The 19,121-nt window shown below is 37.4% G+C and overlaps 1 protein-coding gene across 1 annotated transcript in view; it reads right to left on the bottom strand.

Annotated features, from left to right (window-relative positions):
* The window catches only part of MAST4 (microtubule associated serine/threonine kinase family member 4), an 808,011-nt gene that overhangs the window by 355,560 nt on the left and 433,330 nt on the right, over positions 1-19,121 (bottom strand). Inside the window, exon 5 of the mRNA XM_043988945.1 lies at positions 14,971-15,002. Within this exon, the coding sequence (XP_043844880.1) occupies positions 14,971-15,002 (32 nt within the window). The remainder of the gene's footprint in view (positions 1-14,970; positions 15,003-19,121) is intronic.

Raw genomic sequence — 19,121 nt, 5'->3', positions numbered from 1 at the left:
GGTGTGGATTCCCCTTCCACAGATGCAGGTTGGTGGCTTGTCCCTAAATGGTCTTTGAGAGCTGTCCAAGGTGCTAAGTCCCTAGACTACTCCCTGAATAGGCTTTCAGAGCTGTCCAGGGTTCTAAGAACTGGAGTCACTTGTCCAAGGTTACTCAACCAGTACATGTCACAGGCTGAGGTTAATTTGCGTCATCTGGACCCCAAGGCCAGGTCTGTAGACACCATGCTATACTACTTTACAAGCTTTCAACTATTCCTCTGGATTTTGCTAATCCATCTGAAAGTCCACTGACCCTTATCATAGCTTATAATATTATGTATGACACAGGGACCCAGTATTGCACTTTTATATCCCTAATCCCCCACACTGAAAGGCATTCTTTTTTCCACCCCAACAAGGCCCAGATTCTGGCTCAAAGGTTCCCCCTACTGACTCTTAGCTGCCACCTCCTCTCTTTGACTTATGGTACCTCAACACCCAGATGTTCTTCAAGGGATACTACAATACTCTCCCCTACTCTTGCTTTCTGAAAATTGCAAGGGGTGTGTGTGTGTGTATGTGTGTGTGTGTGTATGTGTATGTGTATGCACACGCCCCCACACCCATGCACAGAGATAAGCACAGAGTCCTAACAACCAGGAAAACAATGAAAGGCTTTTAGTAGTTGGCATATAAACTGAATTTTGAAGGAATCTGGGAATTCTATGATGCTAAAGTCAGGAGGGATGGTATGCCAGACATCAGGAACATCCTATACAGAGGCACAAAGACAGAGGACATAATGTCCCACATGAGGCTGAAGTAATGGGCCATTCTGATTGAAATATGTACTAATCTAAGTAGTATTCTGAAATATGAAAAAAAATTGGTGGGAACTAGACTATGGAAAGCTTTGAATGTCAGGCTAAAAATTCTTTTAAATCTAAAGGGAACAGGGAGCTGCTAAACATTTTAATAGAGGAATGGCATTGTCATGTACCTCCTCAGACACTGGTAAGAATCTCCTCTACAACCTGTACCGAAAGACCTCCAGTGAGAAGTCTCTTGCCTCTTCAATTGGCCTGTTCCACGTCTGTATCACTCTCATCCATCAGGAAATTTTCCTTTACATTGAGCCCAAACATAAATCTCACCAACTTTACTACTTGTCACTCCTAGTTCTGCTTTCTAGGACTAAGCAGAATAAGTTTGATGATTCTTCCATAGGAGGGCCTTTTAAGAACTTAAAGAAACCTGTCATGCACCCCCTTAAGTCCTCACCTAAGGCTTCTTCTCTGTACCCATCCCCAGTTCTGTCAATTGAACTCTATGTACATTAGCATGAGCTTGAAGCCCTTAACGTCCCAATTACAGGATTCAAACACAGGTATCTGAATTCTTAAGGCAGCTAGGTCGTGCATATGGTCAGAGAGCCTGGTCTGGACTCAAGACCTAAGTTCAAATCGGGCCTCAGACACTTCGTAGCTGTGTGACCCGGGAGAAGTCACTTCATTCTGTTTGTCTCAGTTTCTTCATCTATAAAATGAGCTGGAGAAGGAAATGGCAAACCACTCCAGTATCTTTGCAATGAAAACCCCAAATGGGTCTGACAAAGAGTCAGACACAATTCAACAACAATTCTGGACTCTTAAGCCTACACTCTTTATAGTATACCATATTTCCTTTCAACAACCAAGAAAAATTCCAAGTATCTTGATGATTTCCGGTAGGTAGTATGAGAATCTCTTTTCATAACCAACTCAGAGGCATTGTTATATTCTCAGCATAATCTATTCTCTTTAATTCTGTTTTCCAGTTTGAAGGAAAGGAAAGAAACAGTAAGTCTGTCTTCTCTAGAACTTTGTGACTTAAAATCATATGAATTTGCTCAGGCCACTTTATGAAAGTTACTTGACCTTTACAAGATCTCCAGTAGTTAAAAACACAAGTTTATAAAAAACAAACAAATATGTGCCTATATTCACAATAGCCTTGAGGCAACTAGATGCTCCATGCAATAATAGAGTGTTGAACTTGGAGTCAGGAAGACTTTAATTCAAACCCAACCTCACATGCTTACTAGTTGTGTGATCCCAGGCTGGTCACTTAACCTCTGTCTGCCTCCCTTTCCTCAACAGTAAAAGTGGGATAATAATAGCAACTATCTTCCAAGGTTGTTGAGGGGATCAAATGAGATACTTTCAAAGTGCTAAGGACAGTGCCTGGCACATAGTTGGCACTTAATAAATGCTTGTTTCCTTTCTTCTTTCTTTGACTATGAATTTTGAAATAGGATCACAGAATCATAGATTTCTAACCAGAAGGGATCTAAAAGGCCACTAGTCATAGGGTCAAAGATGTACAACTGGAAAGGACTTTACAGGACCTAAAATCCAACTCCCTCATTTTACAGATGAGGAAACTAAGTCCCTGTAAGGATAGGAAGCACTAAGTAAAGATTGGAGCCCAGGGCCTCTGACTCCAAATCAGGAGCCCCTCCCAGCATACCACAGTCCTCCTCAAAGAGTTCCGAAACACCAAAGGAATGCCAGCTCACTTAATTTCTCCTCTATCCTTGGTTAGTGATACCATTATTAAAAGTCCAGTCTAGGAGAAATTATGCTGCTCCGTTTCTATTCATAATTTATTTCCAAAGATAGTCTCAAAACCAAATAGAGTCTCAATTCCTAAGCTCTGTGATTTTTTTTAAAAGTCACCATAGGGCCAGCTAGGTGGCACAGTGGATAGAGCACTGGCCCTGGAGTCAGGAGTACCTGGGTTCAAATCCTGCCTCAGACACTTAACACTAGCTGTGTGACCTTGGGCAAGTCACTTGACCCCAATTGCCTCACTTTAAAAAAAAAGTCACCATAACATAGTGCAATGAATACTAAACTCACTGTCAGACCTGGATGGGTTTGAGCTCAGCTCTGCTCCTTATTCTTCATCATCTTAGGCAAATCTCTTAACCTTTTTGAGTCTCATCTGACAAACAGGGAAACTCATACCTGTATTATTCTGTACCATAGGATTGCTCAGAGTCTATCAACCACCAATTAACAAGCATTTATCAGTTGCCTACTCTGCGCCAAGCACTGTGCTAAGCCTTACGAAGATCCAATGTAGCTATACTGATTTGTAATAATAACATGATGAGCTATTACCATTATCAAGATCTGCTAAAACACCTCGGGTCCTTCAGCATGGCTGCTTTTTCATATGTGAATGTCCCCTAATTAAAATATGAGTTCCTTAGGATGTGGACTGTCTTCATCTATTTGTATCCCCAAAGCTTACAATGGTGCTTGGCATACAAGAAGCACTTGGATATTTTTCAATCATTCATTCCTTCATCAAGTATGGCTTACAAGGGGTCAGCTAGGTGGCGCAGTGGATAAAGCACCAGCCCTGGATTCAGGAGGACCCTGAGTTCAAATCTGGCCTCAGACACTTGACACTTACTAGCTGTGTGACCCTGGGAAAGTCACTTAACCCTCATTGCCCTGCAAAAAAAGTATGGCTTACATTCTTTGATGGTCCTGTGATCTCACTGAAATGGGTATTTCTTCTAACATGCAGAACATATTAGAATATGAGCTCCTAGAATGCAGGCCTGTCTTTACTTTCTTTGTATTTCTCACCAGCACTTAGCTCAGTCCCTAGCACATACTGATGCTATTGTTCAGTCATGATTCTTCATGACTCCATTTGGGGTTTTCTCAGCCAAGATACTGGAGTTGTTTGTCATTCCTTCCGCAGCTCATTTTACATATGAGGAAACTGAGGCACACAGGGTTAAGTGACTTGCCCAGAGTCACACAGCTAGTAAGTATCTGGGACCAGATTTGAACTCAGGAAGATGAGTCTTTCGGACTCTAGGCACAGGGCTGTAACCACTGGGCCACTTAGCTGCCCCAAATTAATCCTGCCACTGCTATTAGAAAGGATGTTTTAATATACTCCCTCTTGACTCACTTAATCATCCCCATTAACTTCAAAAGCCAAAACCAAAATAGCATCCCTAGTCCCTAGCTGCTCTCTGGCAGATATTAGGCACTTAATAAATGCTCAGTGACTGACACAACCCTTTTGATCTCATGGAACTCTTGTTCAAATTCTCCTTTAAACCTCTTACAGGGGGAGGCTCCTCTGGATTTCTTGACATTGCATAAACAATGTACAGCATACAGGCTGTCCATTAGTTAGCCCTTACCTTCACTTTAAGACCATTCACTTTCATTACCATTGAATTATCTGACACCACCCTTTGTGACATTTCTCTTGCACAATTCTTCTTTGGTAATAATGTGTTGCAGGCTGCTCAGGCCCACCGTGTGTCTTTCCACTACCCTTTGGGTCATCCTTGATTTAATTCTTCAGAGACATGTTGTTCCATGACTCATGGCCAACCATAGAGCACTGGCAGAAGAATATTGTTGTTTTTAAAAATGGGCCTTTGTTTCAGGGAGAAATTTTGGAGTCATTAAAAGCACCATGTAATTTCCCAAAGGCAATCCTGCCTACGCTTCTCTTCCTGTTCAATTCTGAGGCCAACTCACCTTCCGTTTGCAGTATGTGTACCACTGAGAGGAACTGCCCATCCAACTGGACAGCAGAGTCAGGACAACAAGATTTTTTTTTGTTCCCTCAGCATTTCTTGTATGGCCAGTTATGATGAGTACATCTGAGTAAATCATCTTCTTGCTTCATAGAGTCTACAATATTCTGGGGTTTAAAACCATAAATCAAATCCCTACCAAATTGCAGGGATTATGGTAGGCATTCAGGATTTAAAGACAAAAAATAAAGTCTCTACCTTCAAGGAACTTTTGTTCTATTAGGGGAAATTATACATATTTCTGTGTGTGTGTGTGTGTGTGTGTGTGTGTGTGTGTGTGTGTGTGTGTGTGTGAGAGAGAGAGAGAGAGAGAGAGAGAGAGAGAGAGAGAGAGAGAGAGAGAGAGGTGGCCTTGACACTTAATAGCTGTGTGACTCTGGATAAGTCACTTAACCCTGACTGCCTCAAACATGCAGGGCCATCTCCGGTCATTCTGATATATAACTTGCCACTGGACCCAGATGGCTCTGCAGGAGAGAGTGAGGCTGGTGACTTTGCACAGCCCTCCCTCACTTAAATCCAATTCACTGCAAGTCTTGACATCACCCACCAATGCCAAGGTCCTCTTCAAGAACGAAGGACAAACAACAACAAACTTCTGTCCATGTACTCTAGGATCCAACTCATTACACTGACCTCCTTACTATTGCTCACATAAGATGCTGATATCTCTGTTTGACCACCCTAAATGATCAGTGCCTCACATGGTCTATTATATCTAGGTTGCTTCTAGTCATGCTTCACTTTACTCACCAGTCAACTTACCAGCCATGGAACATAATAAAATGAATTCTGTTGAGGGTGTTGTTGTTTCAGTCATGTCTAACTCTTTGTGACCCCATGTAGGGTTTTCTTGGCAGATACTGGAGTGGTTGGCCATTTCTTTCTCCAGCTCATTTTATAGATGAAGAAACTGAGGCAAATAGGATTGAGTAACTTGTCCAGAGTCACACAGCTAGCTAGTAAGTGTCTGAGACCAGATTTGAATTCAGGAAGATGAGTCTTTCTGACTCCAGGCTGTATCCACTGCACCACCTAGGGGCCCAAAATCAATCTTACCATTGCTATTAGAAAGGATTTTCCAATACACTCCATTATGGCTCTGTTCACCATTCCTGTTAGCTTCAAAAATAAAAATAAAAATAGTGTCCCTAGTCATTACCTCACATAGACATGTTGTTTCCTGCTATGAGAATATAAACTTCTTGAGTGGGGAGATAGTCTTTGATTTTGTATTTTTATTTCCATACTTAGCACAGTGCTTGGCACATTGCAAAGAAATACATGTTCTTTCAATGATTAATTCAGTATAGACAATAAAACCACCATTGCTGATCAGCACCTTCCTTGTAATTCACAGTTTTAAAGGGTTGCCTATGTTTGCAAATCTTGACTAATATAAGCTTCTTTTCCCCCTTTCCTGAAGGCTTGATCATCTATCCATCCAGTCTCATTAATTTTATTTAAATATATATATATACACATAAATTAAATTATATATATGATAAATTAAATTATATACATATATGATATGGCATTTAAAAATTTAATAAACTCTCTCAGAAAGAAAAATCTCATAATACTATGTCCCAGTGAAATATACATATGGCTGAGTCTTTCCATTTAGCACCTTATAATGTTATCACTTTCTTTTGCTTCCAGTGCATGGGATTTGTAATGGTTGTGTGAGAAAGCTGTAAAAGCTATACACTCTGGTGAGAAAAAGCAAGCAAAAGCTAGGCCTGCGTGATGAGTGCTGAGAACACAACAATAAACGCATTTCCTCTTCAACAGCTCATCTTACCCCATATCCCCATCCCCATGCCAATCCCCATCCCCATCCCCATCCCCAATCCTGCCCACTCTCAGGTTATAATGAACCACAAATTTAAAATATACATTTTTCCCTCATGTGTCACAGGTCTTTGGGGTTACAAGAAATAAGATGAATAAAACCGGTTGGAAAATGTTAGCATTTAGAATTACAGGGGTCTTCATATAGTATTGGTAGACAATAGGAACCACTGGAAGATGTCTCTTACCTCTAGCTTTCCTTACCTACAAACTTCACAAAAGAATAGATCAGTTTTAAAGAATGCTGCAAACTAATACTACTACCCAAATGGCCACCCAATGAATATATGAATGCAATTGACATTCCTTCACAGTCTGAAATCCTCTCTCTGCTCCCCGGATATATTACACCATTCTGACTCTGTATAAACATGCCACTTTAAATGCTAATTCAGATGCAACATTCACTCTTTTTATTGTTTTTTGTTTTCTAACAGTCAAAATGAAATTCTATGGTCAGAAATACCTATTTTAGCTTTTTTACTTCAGTATTTTGAGGGAGGTAAAGGGTCATGCAGAGCTGGGGGGGGGGAGGTAGATTTATTTAGAAAACTAAGTAATAAGATCTAACCTTCATTTTTGGCCCAAATCAAGCTTACTCTCTAGGAAATTCTGCCTTCATATATTTGGAAACCCATATATCCAGCTTAATCAGCCATAAAATAAAGTGGATTCAATACTGTTACATTGCAGGAGTGACCTTGTTTTACAACAAACAATATTTTTAACATATGTCTTTAGCCATTCAAGGAGTTGGATGTCCCATTTCTGACCAACAGGTAAGATTTCAAGGTTTTGGTCCAAGAAGATACACACACACACACACACACACACACACACACATGCACACACACTCTCTCATATAAATATATCCCATGAGCTACAAAACCAAATTTTTTATCACTTAAAAAAGTTGACCTAGAAATATATTAAACCAAAACATCTGATTCACCACTACGAGGAATGAGCAAGCTTGAAATAATAAATTAAACTACTCTAGTGATCCTAGGGTCATTTTAAACCTGTGATATGTCACTTCCCTTTGAGTGATATATTAGCCCAGGGAACTTAAACTTACTCCAACCACAAAAATCCACCCAAACTATTTGTCTTTTGCTACCTGACCTTTTTTTTCTCTCACCCAGGCATATGCCCAGAAGGTAAAGTGTCAAGTAGATAAAGTGTATCTGTTCCTCCCCCATTCTTCTTTTGACAACTTTCTTCTCCATGTCCTAATGCCCCTACTAGTCACCCTACTATTCATTCTGTAGGGCCTTACTGTCTTCTCTCTTTTAGGCAACAATTTGCTTTCTAAACACACACCCCCCACCCCGCAATGAATTCACTGAAAATAGTTTAAGCCTCTACTTCCCAAACTGTGCACCATAGTATCTGTGGCCAACAAGGATGCCTTCAGGAAAAGAAAGAAAAAATCTGTCACACACCTAGAACTACCAGCTGGAAGTAGTTCCCAGTTCCACCATTAGATTATTCAAAATCCTCTTCTGTGATTTTTTTTTTGTTTACTTGTACTTTTAGCTATGCCAAAAACTTCTTGAACCTTCTCATGTTCTATCTTTGCAAAGCTGGATTTTCAGCAATTGTTGTGATTAAAAAAAAAAGCAAGTACCACTTAATGTGGAATCTGATTCCAAGTTTTGTGAAGCTATGTAGTACCCAAAAGACACACATAAGGTTTTGGGGTTTTTTTGTTTTTGTTTTGTTTTGTTTTGTTTTTAGTGAGGCCATTGGGGTTAAGTGACTTGCCCAGGGTCACACAGCTAGTAAGTGTTAAGTGTCTGAGGTCGGATTTGAACTCAGGTACTCCTGAATCCAGGGCTGGTGCTCTATCCACTGCGCCACCTAGCTGCCCCCACACATAAGGTTTTAATAAGTAATTGTAGAAATTTAAGAATAAAATTGGGGCAGCTAGGTGGATAGAGCACCAGCCCTGGAGTCAGGAATACCTGAGTTCAAATCCAGCCTCAGACACTTGACACTTACTAGCTGTGAGACCCTGGGCAAGTCACTTAACCCCAATTGCCTCACTTAAAAAAAAAAAAAGAATAAAATTATTTTTTCTTTCAATTTGTGTGTATTTTCTTCAAACAGCTAAGGTGTTAAGACATTTACTAAATTATTTGGATCTAACTTCTTAATAAACGTAATTGTTAGGTATTTCTTTTGGCCTAGGGGTGCTATAAAATAATTCCTGAGACACTAAGGGTACAGTAAATCAATTAAGTTGGAGAACTCCTAATTTAAGATGTTACCCATTCCTAAGATTATTTGCATTTAAATAGGTGAGTAGCAGACCTAGAATTTTAAGCTTTTCATGGTAGCACCTAAGAAAACATTGTGTGTGTGGGGTGGAGATTCTTGACACCCCTGAAATCACATCAAGCAAGAAGTGATCATGGGGGCAGCTAGGTGGCACAGTGGATAGAGCACCGGCCCTGGATTCAGGAGGACCTGAGTTCAAATCTGGCCTCAGACACTTAACACTTACTAGCTGTGTGACTTTGGGCAAGTCACTTAACCCCAATTGCCTCAAAAACAAAAAAGAAAAAAAAAGAAGTGATCAACTATAGGGTTAATTCATCTCTATCCCTGCCACTGCTACTAATCACATGATTAAGTTACAGCAATATTGAATATAACAGAAGAAATGAAGAGAAGGAAACATCCTTTGAAGAGAAAAAAGGGAGAGAATAATGTTGCCAAATGATTTCTCAAGGTAAGTAAAGGACCAATAAACTCCTGAATCTCTCTCCTGGGGGTGAGGCTGTTCCAATGCTCCAGAATCATTTAATAATCACAATATATTATACTACTAAATGTAATACATCATACATACATGACATAGTCCGCCCCAGAATTCTATACGCTGTCCAGATTAATTTTCAGTTCTTACTCATATATCAGTAGATTTATAGGGCTACTTTCGAAGAAAAGTTGTACAATTCTGCTATTATTCAAGTCTTATAAAAAGTAGGAGGTTGAAGGAGCCAAAAACTAGATCCCAAATCCCTCTTACTGCTTCTAAGTTTAAAAGCACAACTGAAGAAAGATGTTTGAGCTTCGAGCATTCATAAAGCTCTAGAATTATATACACAAGTAAAAGTATTCCTTTGCTGATAAATCCTTTCAATATGTAGGAAACAATCAGGCCATATGCCAATAGTCACAAATATTTGTGAACTTAGTGTGGTTCTTGTCTGCATGGAAAAATCCTAAGCAGCACTAGAGAACAAATGAGGAGAGTAGCCAATTATTGTCTCTTCTCCTCCCTTCAAGACCGCCCCCCCCACACACACACATACACACATATACATATACATATACATATACATATACATATACATATACATATACATATACATATACATATACATATACATATACACACCTTTACCCTCAAGGGTTATAAATCTCATCTGAGCATTATAGGAAAACCCATGAAATGAAGGGATCTCACTTTAACAATTAATAAAGAGAATCTTTACCTTCTGTGGTGGACAAATCTAGCCTGAATTCAACAAAACTCAATTCCATTACAGCTTCTTTGGCATAGTATTTTCCCCAGAGTACATAGTTTATGCTATTGATAAGGGAAATGAATTCATGTGAGAAATTATATTCTGGTAGAGGTGAACTTTTTAAATAGTAAGTAAAAAAATCTAGTGATTCTTTGGTATGTATATACAGTGGGAAATGGTTCTAATTAAGAAAATAAAATAAGTCTTAATCCATATAGTTTTAGATCCAGTCACAGTAAGTTTGAGTTATGTGGAATTTTGGCCAAACAATGATTTGTTTTTATTAACAAATAGATAATATAATTATAAGTATCACAAAAATATAAAATATATAATACCTCACTAATTTGTGGCAAGTAAAGAAGAAATTAGTGTTAAGTAAAGACATGAAGACATATAATTTTTCAAGTAAATTTCATCCCTCAAACTTTCATCCTTTCAATCCACGAGCACAGAGTAGGTACTATGTGCTAGAAACTGTCCTAATAGCTTTAAATTATTGTTTAATTTAATCCTCAAAGGAGATGCTATTTATTATCTCTAGTTTATAGCTGAGGAAATTGAAGCAGACAAAAATTAAGTGACTTCCCCAAGGTCACACATTTAGTAAGTGCTTGAAGTTAGATTTGAACTCAGGTCTTCCTGAATCCAATCTCAGCTAGAACAACTAGCTACCTCTATTAAGTGCCAACTCTATGCCTCCATGCCAGGTACTATGCATACCAAGACAAAAGCATACCGGTCCTAGCCTTCAAGAACCTTGTATTAAGAGAAACAACATGCATACACATAAGTATGTGAAAAAATATAAAAATAAATATAATTTTAAATAAATATAATTTATTATAAATATAATTTTCACATACACATAAGTATGTGAAAAAATATAAAAATAAATATAATTTATTTTTATGGGGCAAGGGAAGGAGAGGCAAGCCAGTAGCCAGAGGAATAAGAAAAGGTCTCATGTATAAGGTAGCAGTTGAGATGAATTTTGAAGGACCAAAGGGATTCAAAGGAAAAAAAAAACATAGGAAGGAATGCATCCCAAGCATGGAGACCAGCCTGGGAAAAGACATTGGGATAGGAGTTGGAATTGTGTATACCTAGAAGAGAAAGAAGGTTAGCATTGGGCACATCACAAGGTATGTCAAAGGATTTAATGTCTAATCAGCTTCAAAAGGTAGGGGAGAGACATAACAAAAAGCCTTAAATGGCAGAGAGAAATAGGTATTTCCTAGAGACAAGTGTGAAGCTTCCTGAGCAGGGGGCTGACATGAGGAGATCTTTGTTCTAGGCATATCACCCCAGCAGCTGTGTGAAGAATGGATTGATGAGGAGACTTGAAGCGGGCAATCCAATTAGAAGGCTATTACAATCACTCAGGCAAGAGAAGAGGATTTGACCTAAAATAGGGGAAGAGAAAGGACAAATGAAAGAATAGGAAGGAAGGTAGAATTAATAAGACTTGGGGTGAGGGAAAGGGAAGAGTTGAAACTCTGAGGATGAAAATTGGAGTGACTGGATGGATGGTGGTACACTTAACAAAAATCAGGAAGTTAGGAAGGGGAGGGGGGTTGAATGACAGATTATGAGTTCTGTTTTCGGTTTGTTAAGGTAAACATACTTATGGCAGATCCAGTGCAGAGTCCACCAAAAGGCTATTAATGATAGGGGACCAGAAGTTCAGGAAGGGAATCAGGTCTGGTACTCTTTGCAGTATACAGCGACCACATACATTTCACCAATAACCTTGTTAACATTATTTACCTGACCTATTTGTGCAAAAAGGGCATAAGAAGTAGAAATGATTTCCAGTCCAAATTCTTTTGGAAACATGATAAAAGCTAAAATAAGGAAACATTGATGAAGATAAGCCATGCGCCAAAAAAAGCGCAAAACAAAAACAAAAAACCCCAAAACTTAAAACTTGACTTGTCCTCAGTTCTGGTCAATCACTTGTTATTATGAGGACTTCTGTAAGACGGCCACAAATGGCGTTGACTTCCATTTCTGAGAGTTTTAGAGGGTTAGCTTTTTATAGCTTATAATTCTAGACAAAGATTACCTTTAAGCTAAAAAAAAAAGCCACAAGCAAATGCTTAATTTCTAAAGCTATATAATTTAGCATTTCATGTAAAATTTGCATTTCAAAATATATATTTATTTAAAATATATGCATGTTATATATATGTACATGTGTGTATATATGTTCAAGAAGTGTAACAAATAGGTATAGGTTTGTACCATGCAGAATACCCAAACAAAAAAAACTTAGATAAGTTCACTACCTCGCTTTTTAAATGGAAATACTGCTGTTACATAATATAGAACTGAATCCCCAATCATTCTGTTGAAAGCATAATACAGATTTAAGAAAACATAGGTGATATTTATTTGGTAAATAAATTGCAGAAGTCTCAATAACCAGGCTCCATTATGCTGGCTTGCACAGATAGGTAATAAAGATGAAGCAATGTCTGTCTTCATTAGATTTACATTAAAATCACTCTAGCATAAAAAAATTCCTTTTCCCAGTGCCATAAAAATGCTTTGTATATAGAAGGCAATTATTGGAATTCTCCATAGGTACTGCTGACCAAATTTAAGTATGGGTACTGGGGCAAGAGCACTGAAAGTATTTTTAATCAAATAAACATAAAATGATATTTTTGTTTTTGTGCAAAGCATCTTATACCCTGGAAGACCTGCCCTCTCTATCACATATAGGCTGGGTGAGTCACTTAATCCCTCAATGCTCTAGGCAATTCTCTAAGACTAAGCAAAGAGGTGCCACATGTAACTGGAAAAAATAAAATACTTTTATCAGAAAAAAAGAGGTGCTAAGCCATATTGATTAAGCTTCCTCACCCCTGAGTTTCCTATGCCAGCGACATCACAGACCAAATCCCTGTATGTATTGTCTTAATTTTGGTTCACTTTTTCAATGGTTTATATTTCTCTCAGAGTTGATATAAAACTAAAACAAAAGCAAGAGGTTTATGTTGATAATGCATGAGGGTTGCACACGTTTTGCAAATAGCAGAGACAGAGTTCTTCACATGTTCCAATTGCACACATATGGCCATGCTTATACACACCACTCTTCACTCTCCTCCCAAAAAGGAGGTTCTTCATCTTCACATAGGACCCCCCTGTCATATAAAGCAAGTTTTAAGGAACAGAATTTTGCATTTACTCCTTTCTCTCAAGTTGCCCCGTTGGCTGTTAACACAGTCACACATGGGAATAAATCAAATACCTCAAAAGGAAATATGGTCTAAAATACACATCAGCCTGATTTCTTAATGGTCATTCAATGGGCAATCAATGAATATAACCACCGAGAAACAAAGAGGACAAGTAAGTATGACTTACTGTGCGCTCTTTGTGGAAGATCTGTGGAAGACCACTCAGAGTGACAAAGTTCTTCATATTGTATACAAAACAAAACAAAATCTAAAGTACTTTTATTTTCAAAGAAGAGAAAGGGAAAAGAAAAAGATGACCATTTTCCCTCTTCAACTTCTTTCAAGCAATGATGATACGGGAAGGTTTTAGCTATTTGTTGTTTTGCTTTTTCTTTCTAGGACGGTGACACTAAGGCCAGACTCACCAATCCAGGCAAGAGAATTATGCTCAAGGAAGGGAGAAATAGCTATGTTAACCTCTACTTCACAAACACCAGGGGTTTAGGACTCTCCAATGGCAAACAATTAGTCATTTACCTAAAGCCAAGAAATACAACCTTAACACCAGCAGTAACTTATCCAAAGGTAGTCCAAAAAATATCCATTTCCTCTGCCATCCGGACAGCACAGGCTCCAAACTAAGCAAAACGGAGTACTACTTTGAAGGCTTCCAGAATCTGAATACTAGACTTTGAGGTCTTTACAATCTGGAACTCGTGAGTTATTTGCTTCTTTGTTTTTGCCTTTTTTGTATCCCTAGTGTTTAGTATTGTGAGACTAGCTCATAATAGGCATTTAACAACTGCTTGTTAAATGATGACTTGATAAATAGGTACATGGCTGTATTTAGCTCTTAAGATTCACCTTGCCTTTCAACATCTCTCTATGTCCACATCCTCCCCCCTGCTGGTGAAAACTTGTACTAACCTTAAATGTAATACCCATAAACATAAAAAGCAACTTCCCCACTACACAAACACTACTTCCATAAGCTCCTCAGTTTCAAACCCTAAACGTTTCTGTCAGCAGTTACACCAGCAATTGATCATAAACCTGCTCTTACTTTAAATGAATGTAAGAGTAGCTAATTTCAAATGGTAAGTTCCAGGAGAAAAAGCTATATATGAGGCAAATAACATACTATTAATCCTAAAAAACAATAGGTTGAAACATACTATGGGGAAATCAAGTCGAGGTACATAAATCTGCAATTTTAATCATAAAGTAGCATCACATGAGTCAGGCCATTAAAAGCTGAATGAGATATATAGTGTAAGCTCTATTTCCACTGCTCATCTTCAACAATTCAGATGCAAAACAATCTAGTCTTCTCTGCTTAGCAATGGCTGTGAAAAAGACTGAACTTGAATTTCTAGAAGTTAGAGCACAGCAATCATTCTCATCACAGTCGTTTGTACTATCTGCATGCCAAATATTTTCATCCAAAGGACCAAGCTCGTTAAATTGGCAGATTCTTTTTTCTTAAATTAAGGGTCACACTAGAATAAAAATGCATTCTTAGTTCACATCACCCATTAGAAACCTTGGAAATCTTGCACTGTAATTATAATTTAGAGGCCACTACAAAGGACATTCAATTATATTCAAATCATGGAATATTGACGCTCATGCATATAAATTCCATTTTCTTTGTTGCTATGCTAAGGCCAGTTAGTTGTCACATTTAACCTTCAATTTGCCACTGACAAACCTAATAAATACTTCAATGAATGATTACATCACAATCATACAAAAGATTATAATGGAAGAATCTTTTGTTACTTACAAACTTCCTCTTCTAGGGAGACTTAGCTCCTTCTGAAAAAAAAAGGGGGGGGGAGAAATAAACATGAAATTAGTGTGACATAAAAGATATCTTTACACTTTTAAAAATCACTCCTTCCTCACACTTTTGTGTGGCTATTTTACAGACTAGAGAGATTTCAATGACATCATTACAATCCCAGTCCCGTTCCTTCATGGTTCCCTTAACAAAATGTACTTATATTGTGAATATCTGTGTCTAATTTTCCAGAGGAAAATAATGGGAAAACATCACCCTCTTAAAAAATCACAGTCAAATACTGCAAATCAACATTGTGATTCTAATGCCATTTCAAAATCTAAAAAACAAACCCTTTGACCTAGGTCTATGCTGTCAAAGAGATTAAATAAAGAGGAAAAGAACCTATATCTATATCTGTATCTGTGTCTATATCCATGCATACATACATAGATATGTAAGTTCTTTTTGAGATGTCAAAGAATTAGAGACTAAGGGGTTATCTATCAAGTAGGGATGGCTAAACAAGTTATGCTATATGAATGTGATGGAATGCTACTGTACTGTAAGAAATGATGAGCAGGGGAATCTTAGAAAAACTTGGTAAAATATACATGAACTGATACAAAGTGAACAGAACTAGAATAATTTACACAATTACAACAGTATGATAAAGAAAAACATCATTGAAAAACTTAGAAAATCTGATCAATTTAATGATTCCACAGGACTCATCACAAAATATGCTACACATGTCTTGACAGAGAGATGGTGAACTTAAGAATGAAGCCTTTTTCCCCCAAATTTTTTAGGATATAGACAATGTGGGAGTTTGTTTTGCTCAACTATACGTGTATGTGTACATATATATATATATATATATATATATATATATATATATATATATATATATATATATATATATATGGGTTTTTCTTTCTTTTTCAGTGGGAACTGAAGTAGGTCCTAAAGATGGGCTTTCATTGAACGAAAAATAAAAAATTAGTTATTAAAATAAAAGCACAGTTCAAGTGCAACATTGTGTGATGATCAACTGTAATAGACTTAGCTCTTCTCAGCAATACAATAATCTAAGACAATTATAAAGGACTCATGATGGAAAATGCTCTCCACATAGAGATAAAGAACTGATGGGCTCTAATTGCAGATCAAAGCATACTATTTTCAATCACTTTATTATTTCATTCTTTTTTTCCTTCTGGACTGTTTCTTCTTTCACATCTGTGACTAATATAGAAATATGTTTTACATGATTGCACATATACAACTAATATCAAATTGCCTACCATTTAGGAAAAGGGAATGGAAGGAGGCAGAAAAATCTTTAACTCAAAATCTTGTAAAATGAATGCTCCCCACAGAATTCTTTATTCTGTATAAGGACGTCAGTCAATGATACAAAATAGTTTATAAGATTGTCAACATTTCATTTTCTAATTTTTAGTTGTAATAAATTTCAAGGGGATAACCACATTATTTCATTTTATGCACTTGGTTGTATATAATACACCTCAAAATAAAGTGGTTGTTGGGTAGGTTTTGAAACAAACAGAAAAATGAATGCTAAAAATTGTCTTTACATATAATTAGGGAAAAATAAAATACTATTAAACTTTTTTTTGTTTTTTTAAATTTCTCTTTGGTGAGGCAATTGGGGTTAAGTGACTTGCCCAGGGTCACACAGCCAGTAAGTGTTAAGTGTCTGAGGCCGGATTTGAACTCAGGTCCTCCTGAATCCAGGGCCGGTGCTCTATCCACTGCACCATCTAGCTGCCCCACTATTAAACATTTTTAAAAAGCAAAGTTCTAGGGCAGCTAGGTGGTGCAGTAGATAAAGTGCTGGTCCTGGATTCAGAGGGACCTGAGTTCAAATCCGGCCTCAGACAATTGACACTTACTAGCTGTGTGACCCTGAGCAAGTCACTTAACCCTCATTGCCCTGTCAAAAAAGGCAAAGTTGTAGTAAAAGATTACAGAGAAAGTGTTTTTTCACATTTTCCCCTCCATTAGTCTTACTTATTGTGCCAAAGCAGAAGAATTTAGCTGGTGAGGAACAGGGATAAAGGTGTAGATGGGATATCAGAGGCAATCTTGTCCAAACCCAGCATTTTCCAGATAAGGAAAGAAAGACCCAGGAAGTGAAATGGTCAAGGTAGTAAATGACAGATGTAAGATTTGAACTCAGATCCTCTGAATTCAGACTAGATGATTGTTCTACTGTACCATGCAGCTTCCCAACATGGGTCAACTAATGACTAGATAAACTAGAAAGGGACCATCTATGGATGAGAGATTGGGACAAATACGCTGTTACACATAATTTTATATATCAACGTGTTAAAAAAAAGAATAAATTATAAAAACTAGACTTTGGTTTAATCCTCCAAGAAACATGGTAAATGTCAGCATTTAATAGCTGACTATTTCAGACAGAAAAAAATGTTCATTATGATGAATCATCCTAATGATATCAGGAAGTAGACTATGTTAGCCATTACAGCTAAAGGGTCAATCAATCATCTACATTTTATAGAAACAGACAGCAAGAAAGTCAAACAACCACCACAAAAAGATGCTAAAGAGACCCAGACTCACTATAATAAATTCCTCAGTAACCCAGGCGCTCAATATTATTTGTAATTAAAGAACAGAAAGGAATTAGTTATAAGACCTATTTCAATCTCAAAATGTGCACACAATAAATTGTCAAAGATTAGATCATATTAGGTTATTCATTCTCATTATTTTCATTTATTTTCTGCCTTTCTAGGAGCTCAAGCATTGTCTTTTAAAATATGTTTTCCCTCATTTCTACCACTCTGATCTATTCCATTCACTGTTTATAGTAGATCTCTGAATGCTTAGCTTGTAAGGCTGTCTCAGATATTGCTCCTAAGCAGTAAAACAATTTTTAAAGAGTAAGATTTTTAAGAAATACCAAGAATTCATTAATTCTGGAAAGCATAATTTCTCTTGATATACCTTAGAAGAAAGAAATCTGACAGCAAGAGTTAGAATAATTCTATAACAGCTACTTTTCTTGTCAATTGACAAGTAAACATTCCTATTGTTATTTGTAACATATATTAAAGCTAAACTTAAGGAAGGAAGAACAATTAGCAGATGCATTAAATGAGTTGTTGACATTCCTATTTTCATAGCCCCTAGTCTGTGTGGAGAGAGGGGCTGGGCAAGATGGAAAAGAGGAGGAGAATGAAATAAAGCCTTCCCTCCACCCCTTGATTAACCTTTGGTGGATGAGTATTTGCTGATATAGATCCCTAAATTATGAAACATGAAATTCAAAGATATTTTCATTTATACTTATAGCCTTGGTAAAATATAGTCATAAACATTCATAATCACCTGCTTTAGAAATGGGAGTGTAAATGGAAATCCAAATACTGAAGTTGTTGTGTTCCTACTTAGTGTGATCATTTGGTGATTGATCTTTGGCTGAGAAACAGAGTAATCACCTGGGGTAAAAAAAAAATTACAACATAACAACCCCCTTCCCTTTTGAAGAACAGTAGCCAAACTGATTACAACTCCTTCTGATCCTCAGGGCCAATTCATTGTCAAACTCCCCAGACAGCATCCTTCCCTCTTAACCAAAAGCCTAGAACAAATAACAGAACAGAAACAAACAAACCAAAAGGAACAGCTCTAAGGCTTTTGTGTCCAGTCACAGTGTTCAAATCCAGTCAGTGGGAGAAAAAAAAAGGGAATGAAAAGAAAGGGAAAAAAGAAAAGGCAAAAGGAGGCAAAGCTGCCAATTTCTCTCTCAGTTTAGAAGCAAAACTTCACAAATTATGTTTAAGCTCCATATGCAGAAATCATAAGTATAGAAAGCAAGTGAGAAAGGTCCAGACCAATGAATCAAAGAAGGCCCCTCTGCACAATGGTCCAATCAATCAAATTCCACCTAATGACCCAATCACAGAACACTAGCCTTTCTGGCCTGATGAAAAGCTGCTGAAACAGCAAGAAAATAAGGACTAAAAATCCACTCTCTCTCTCTCTCTCTTAATCAGAAAAGCTATTCAGTGGGTCTAGAATTACTATTTCTCAACAAGGAGAAAGGTTATGATGGGAAACCCTCTGCTGTTGCTAAAAGGTTACATTGGGTAACC

Source organism: Dromiciops gliroides, chromosome 1 (genome assembly GCF_019393635.1).
Source record: "Dromiciops gliroides isolate mDroGli1 chromosome 1, mDroGli1.pri, whole genome shotgun sequence".
In the NCBI taxonomy this organism is placed as follows: Eukaryota; Metazoa; Chordata; class Mammalia; order Microbiotheria; family Microbiotheriidae; genus Dromiciops; species Dromiciops gliroides.
This window is presented reverse-complemented; position numbering and strand designations above follow the sequence as displayed.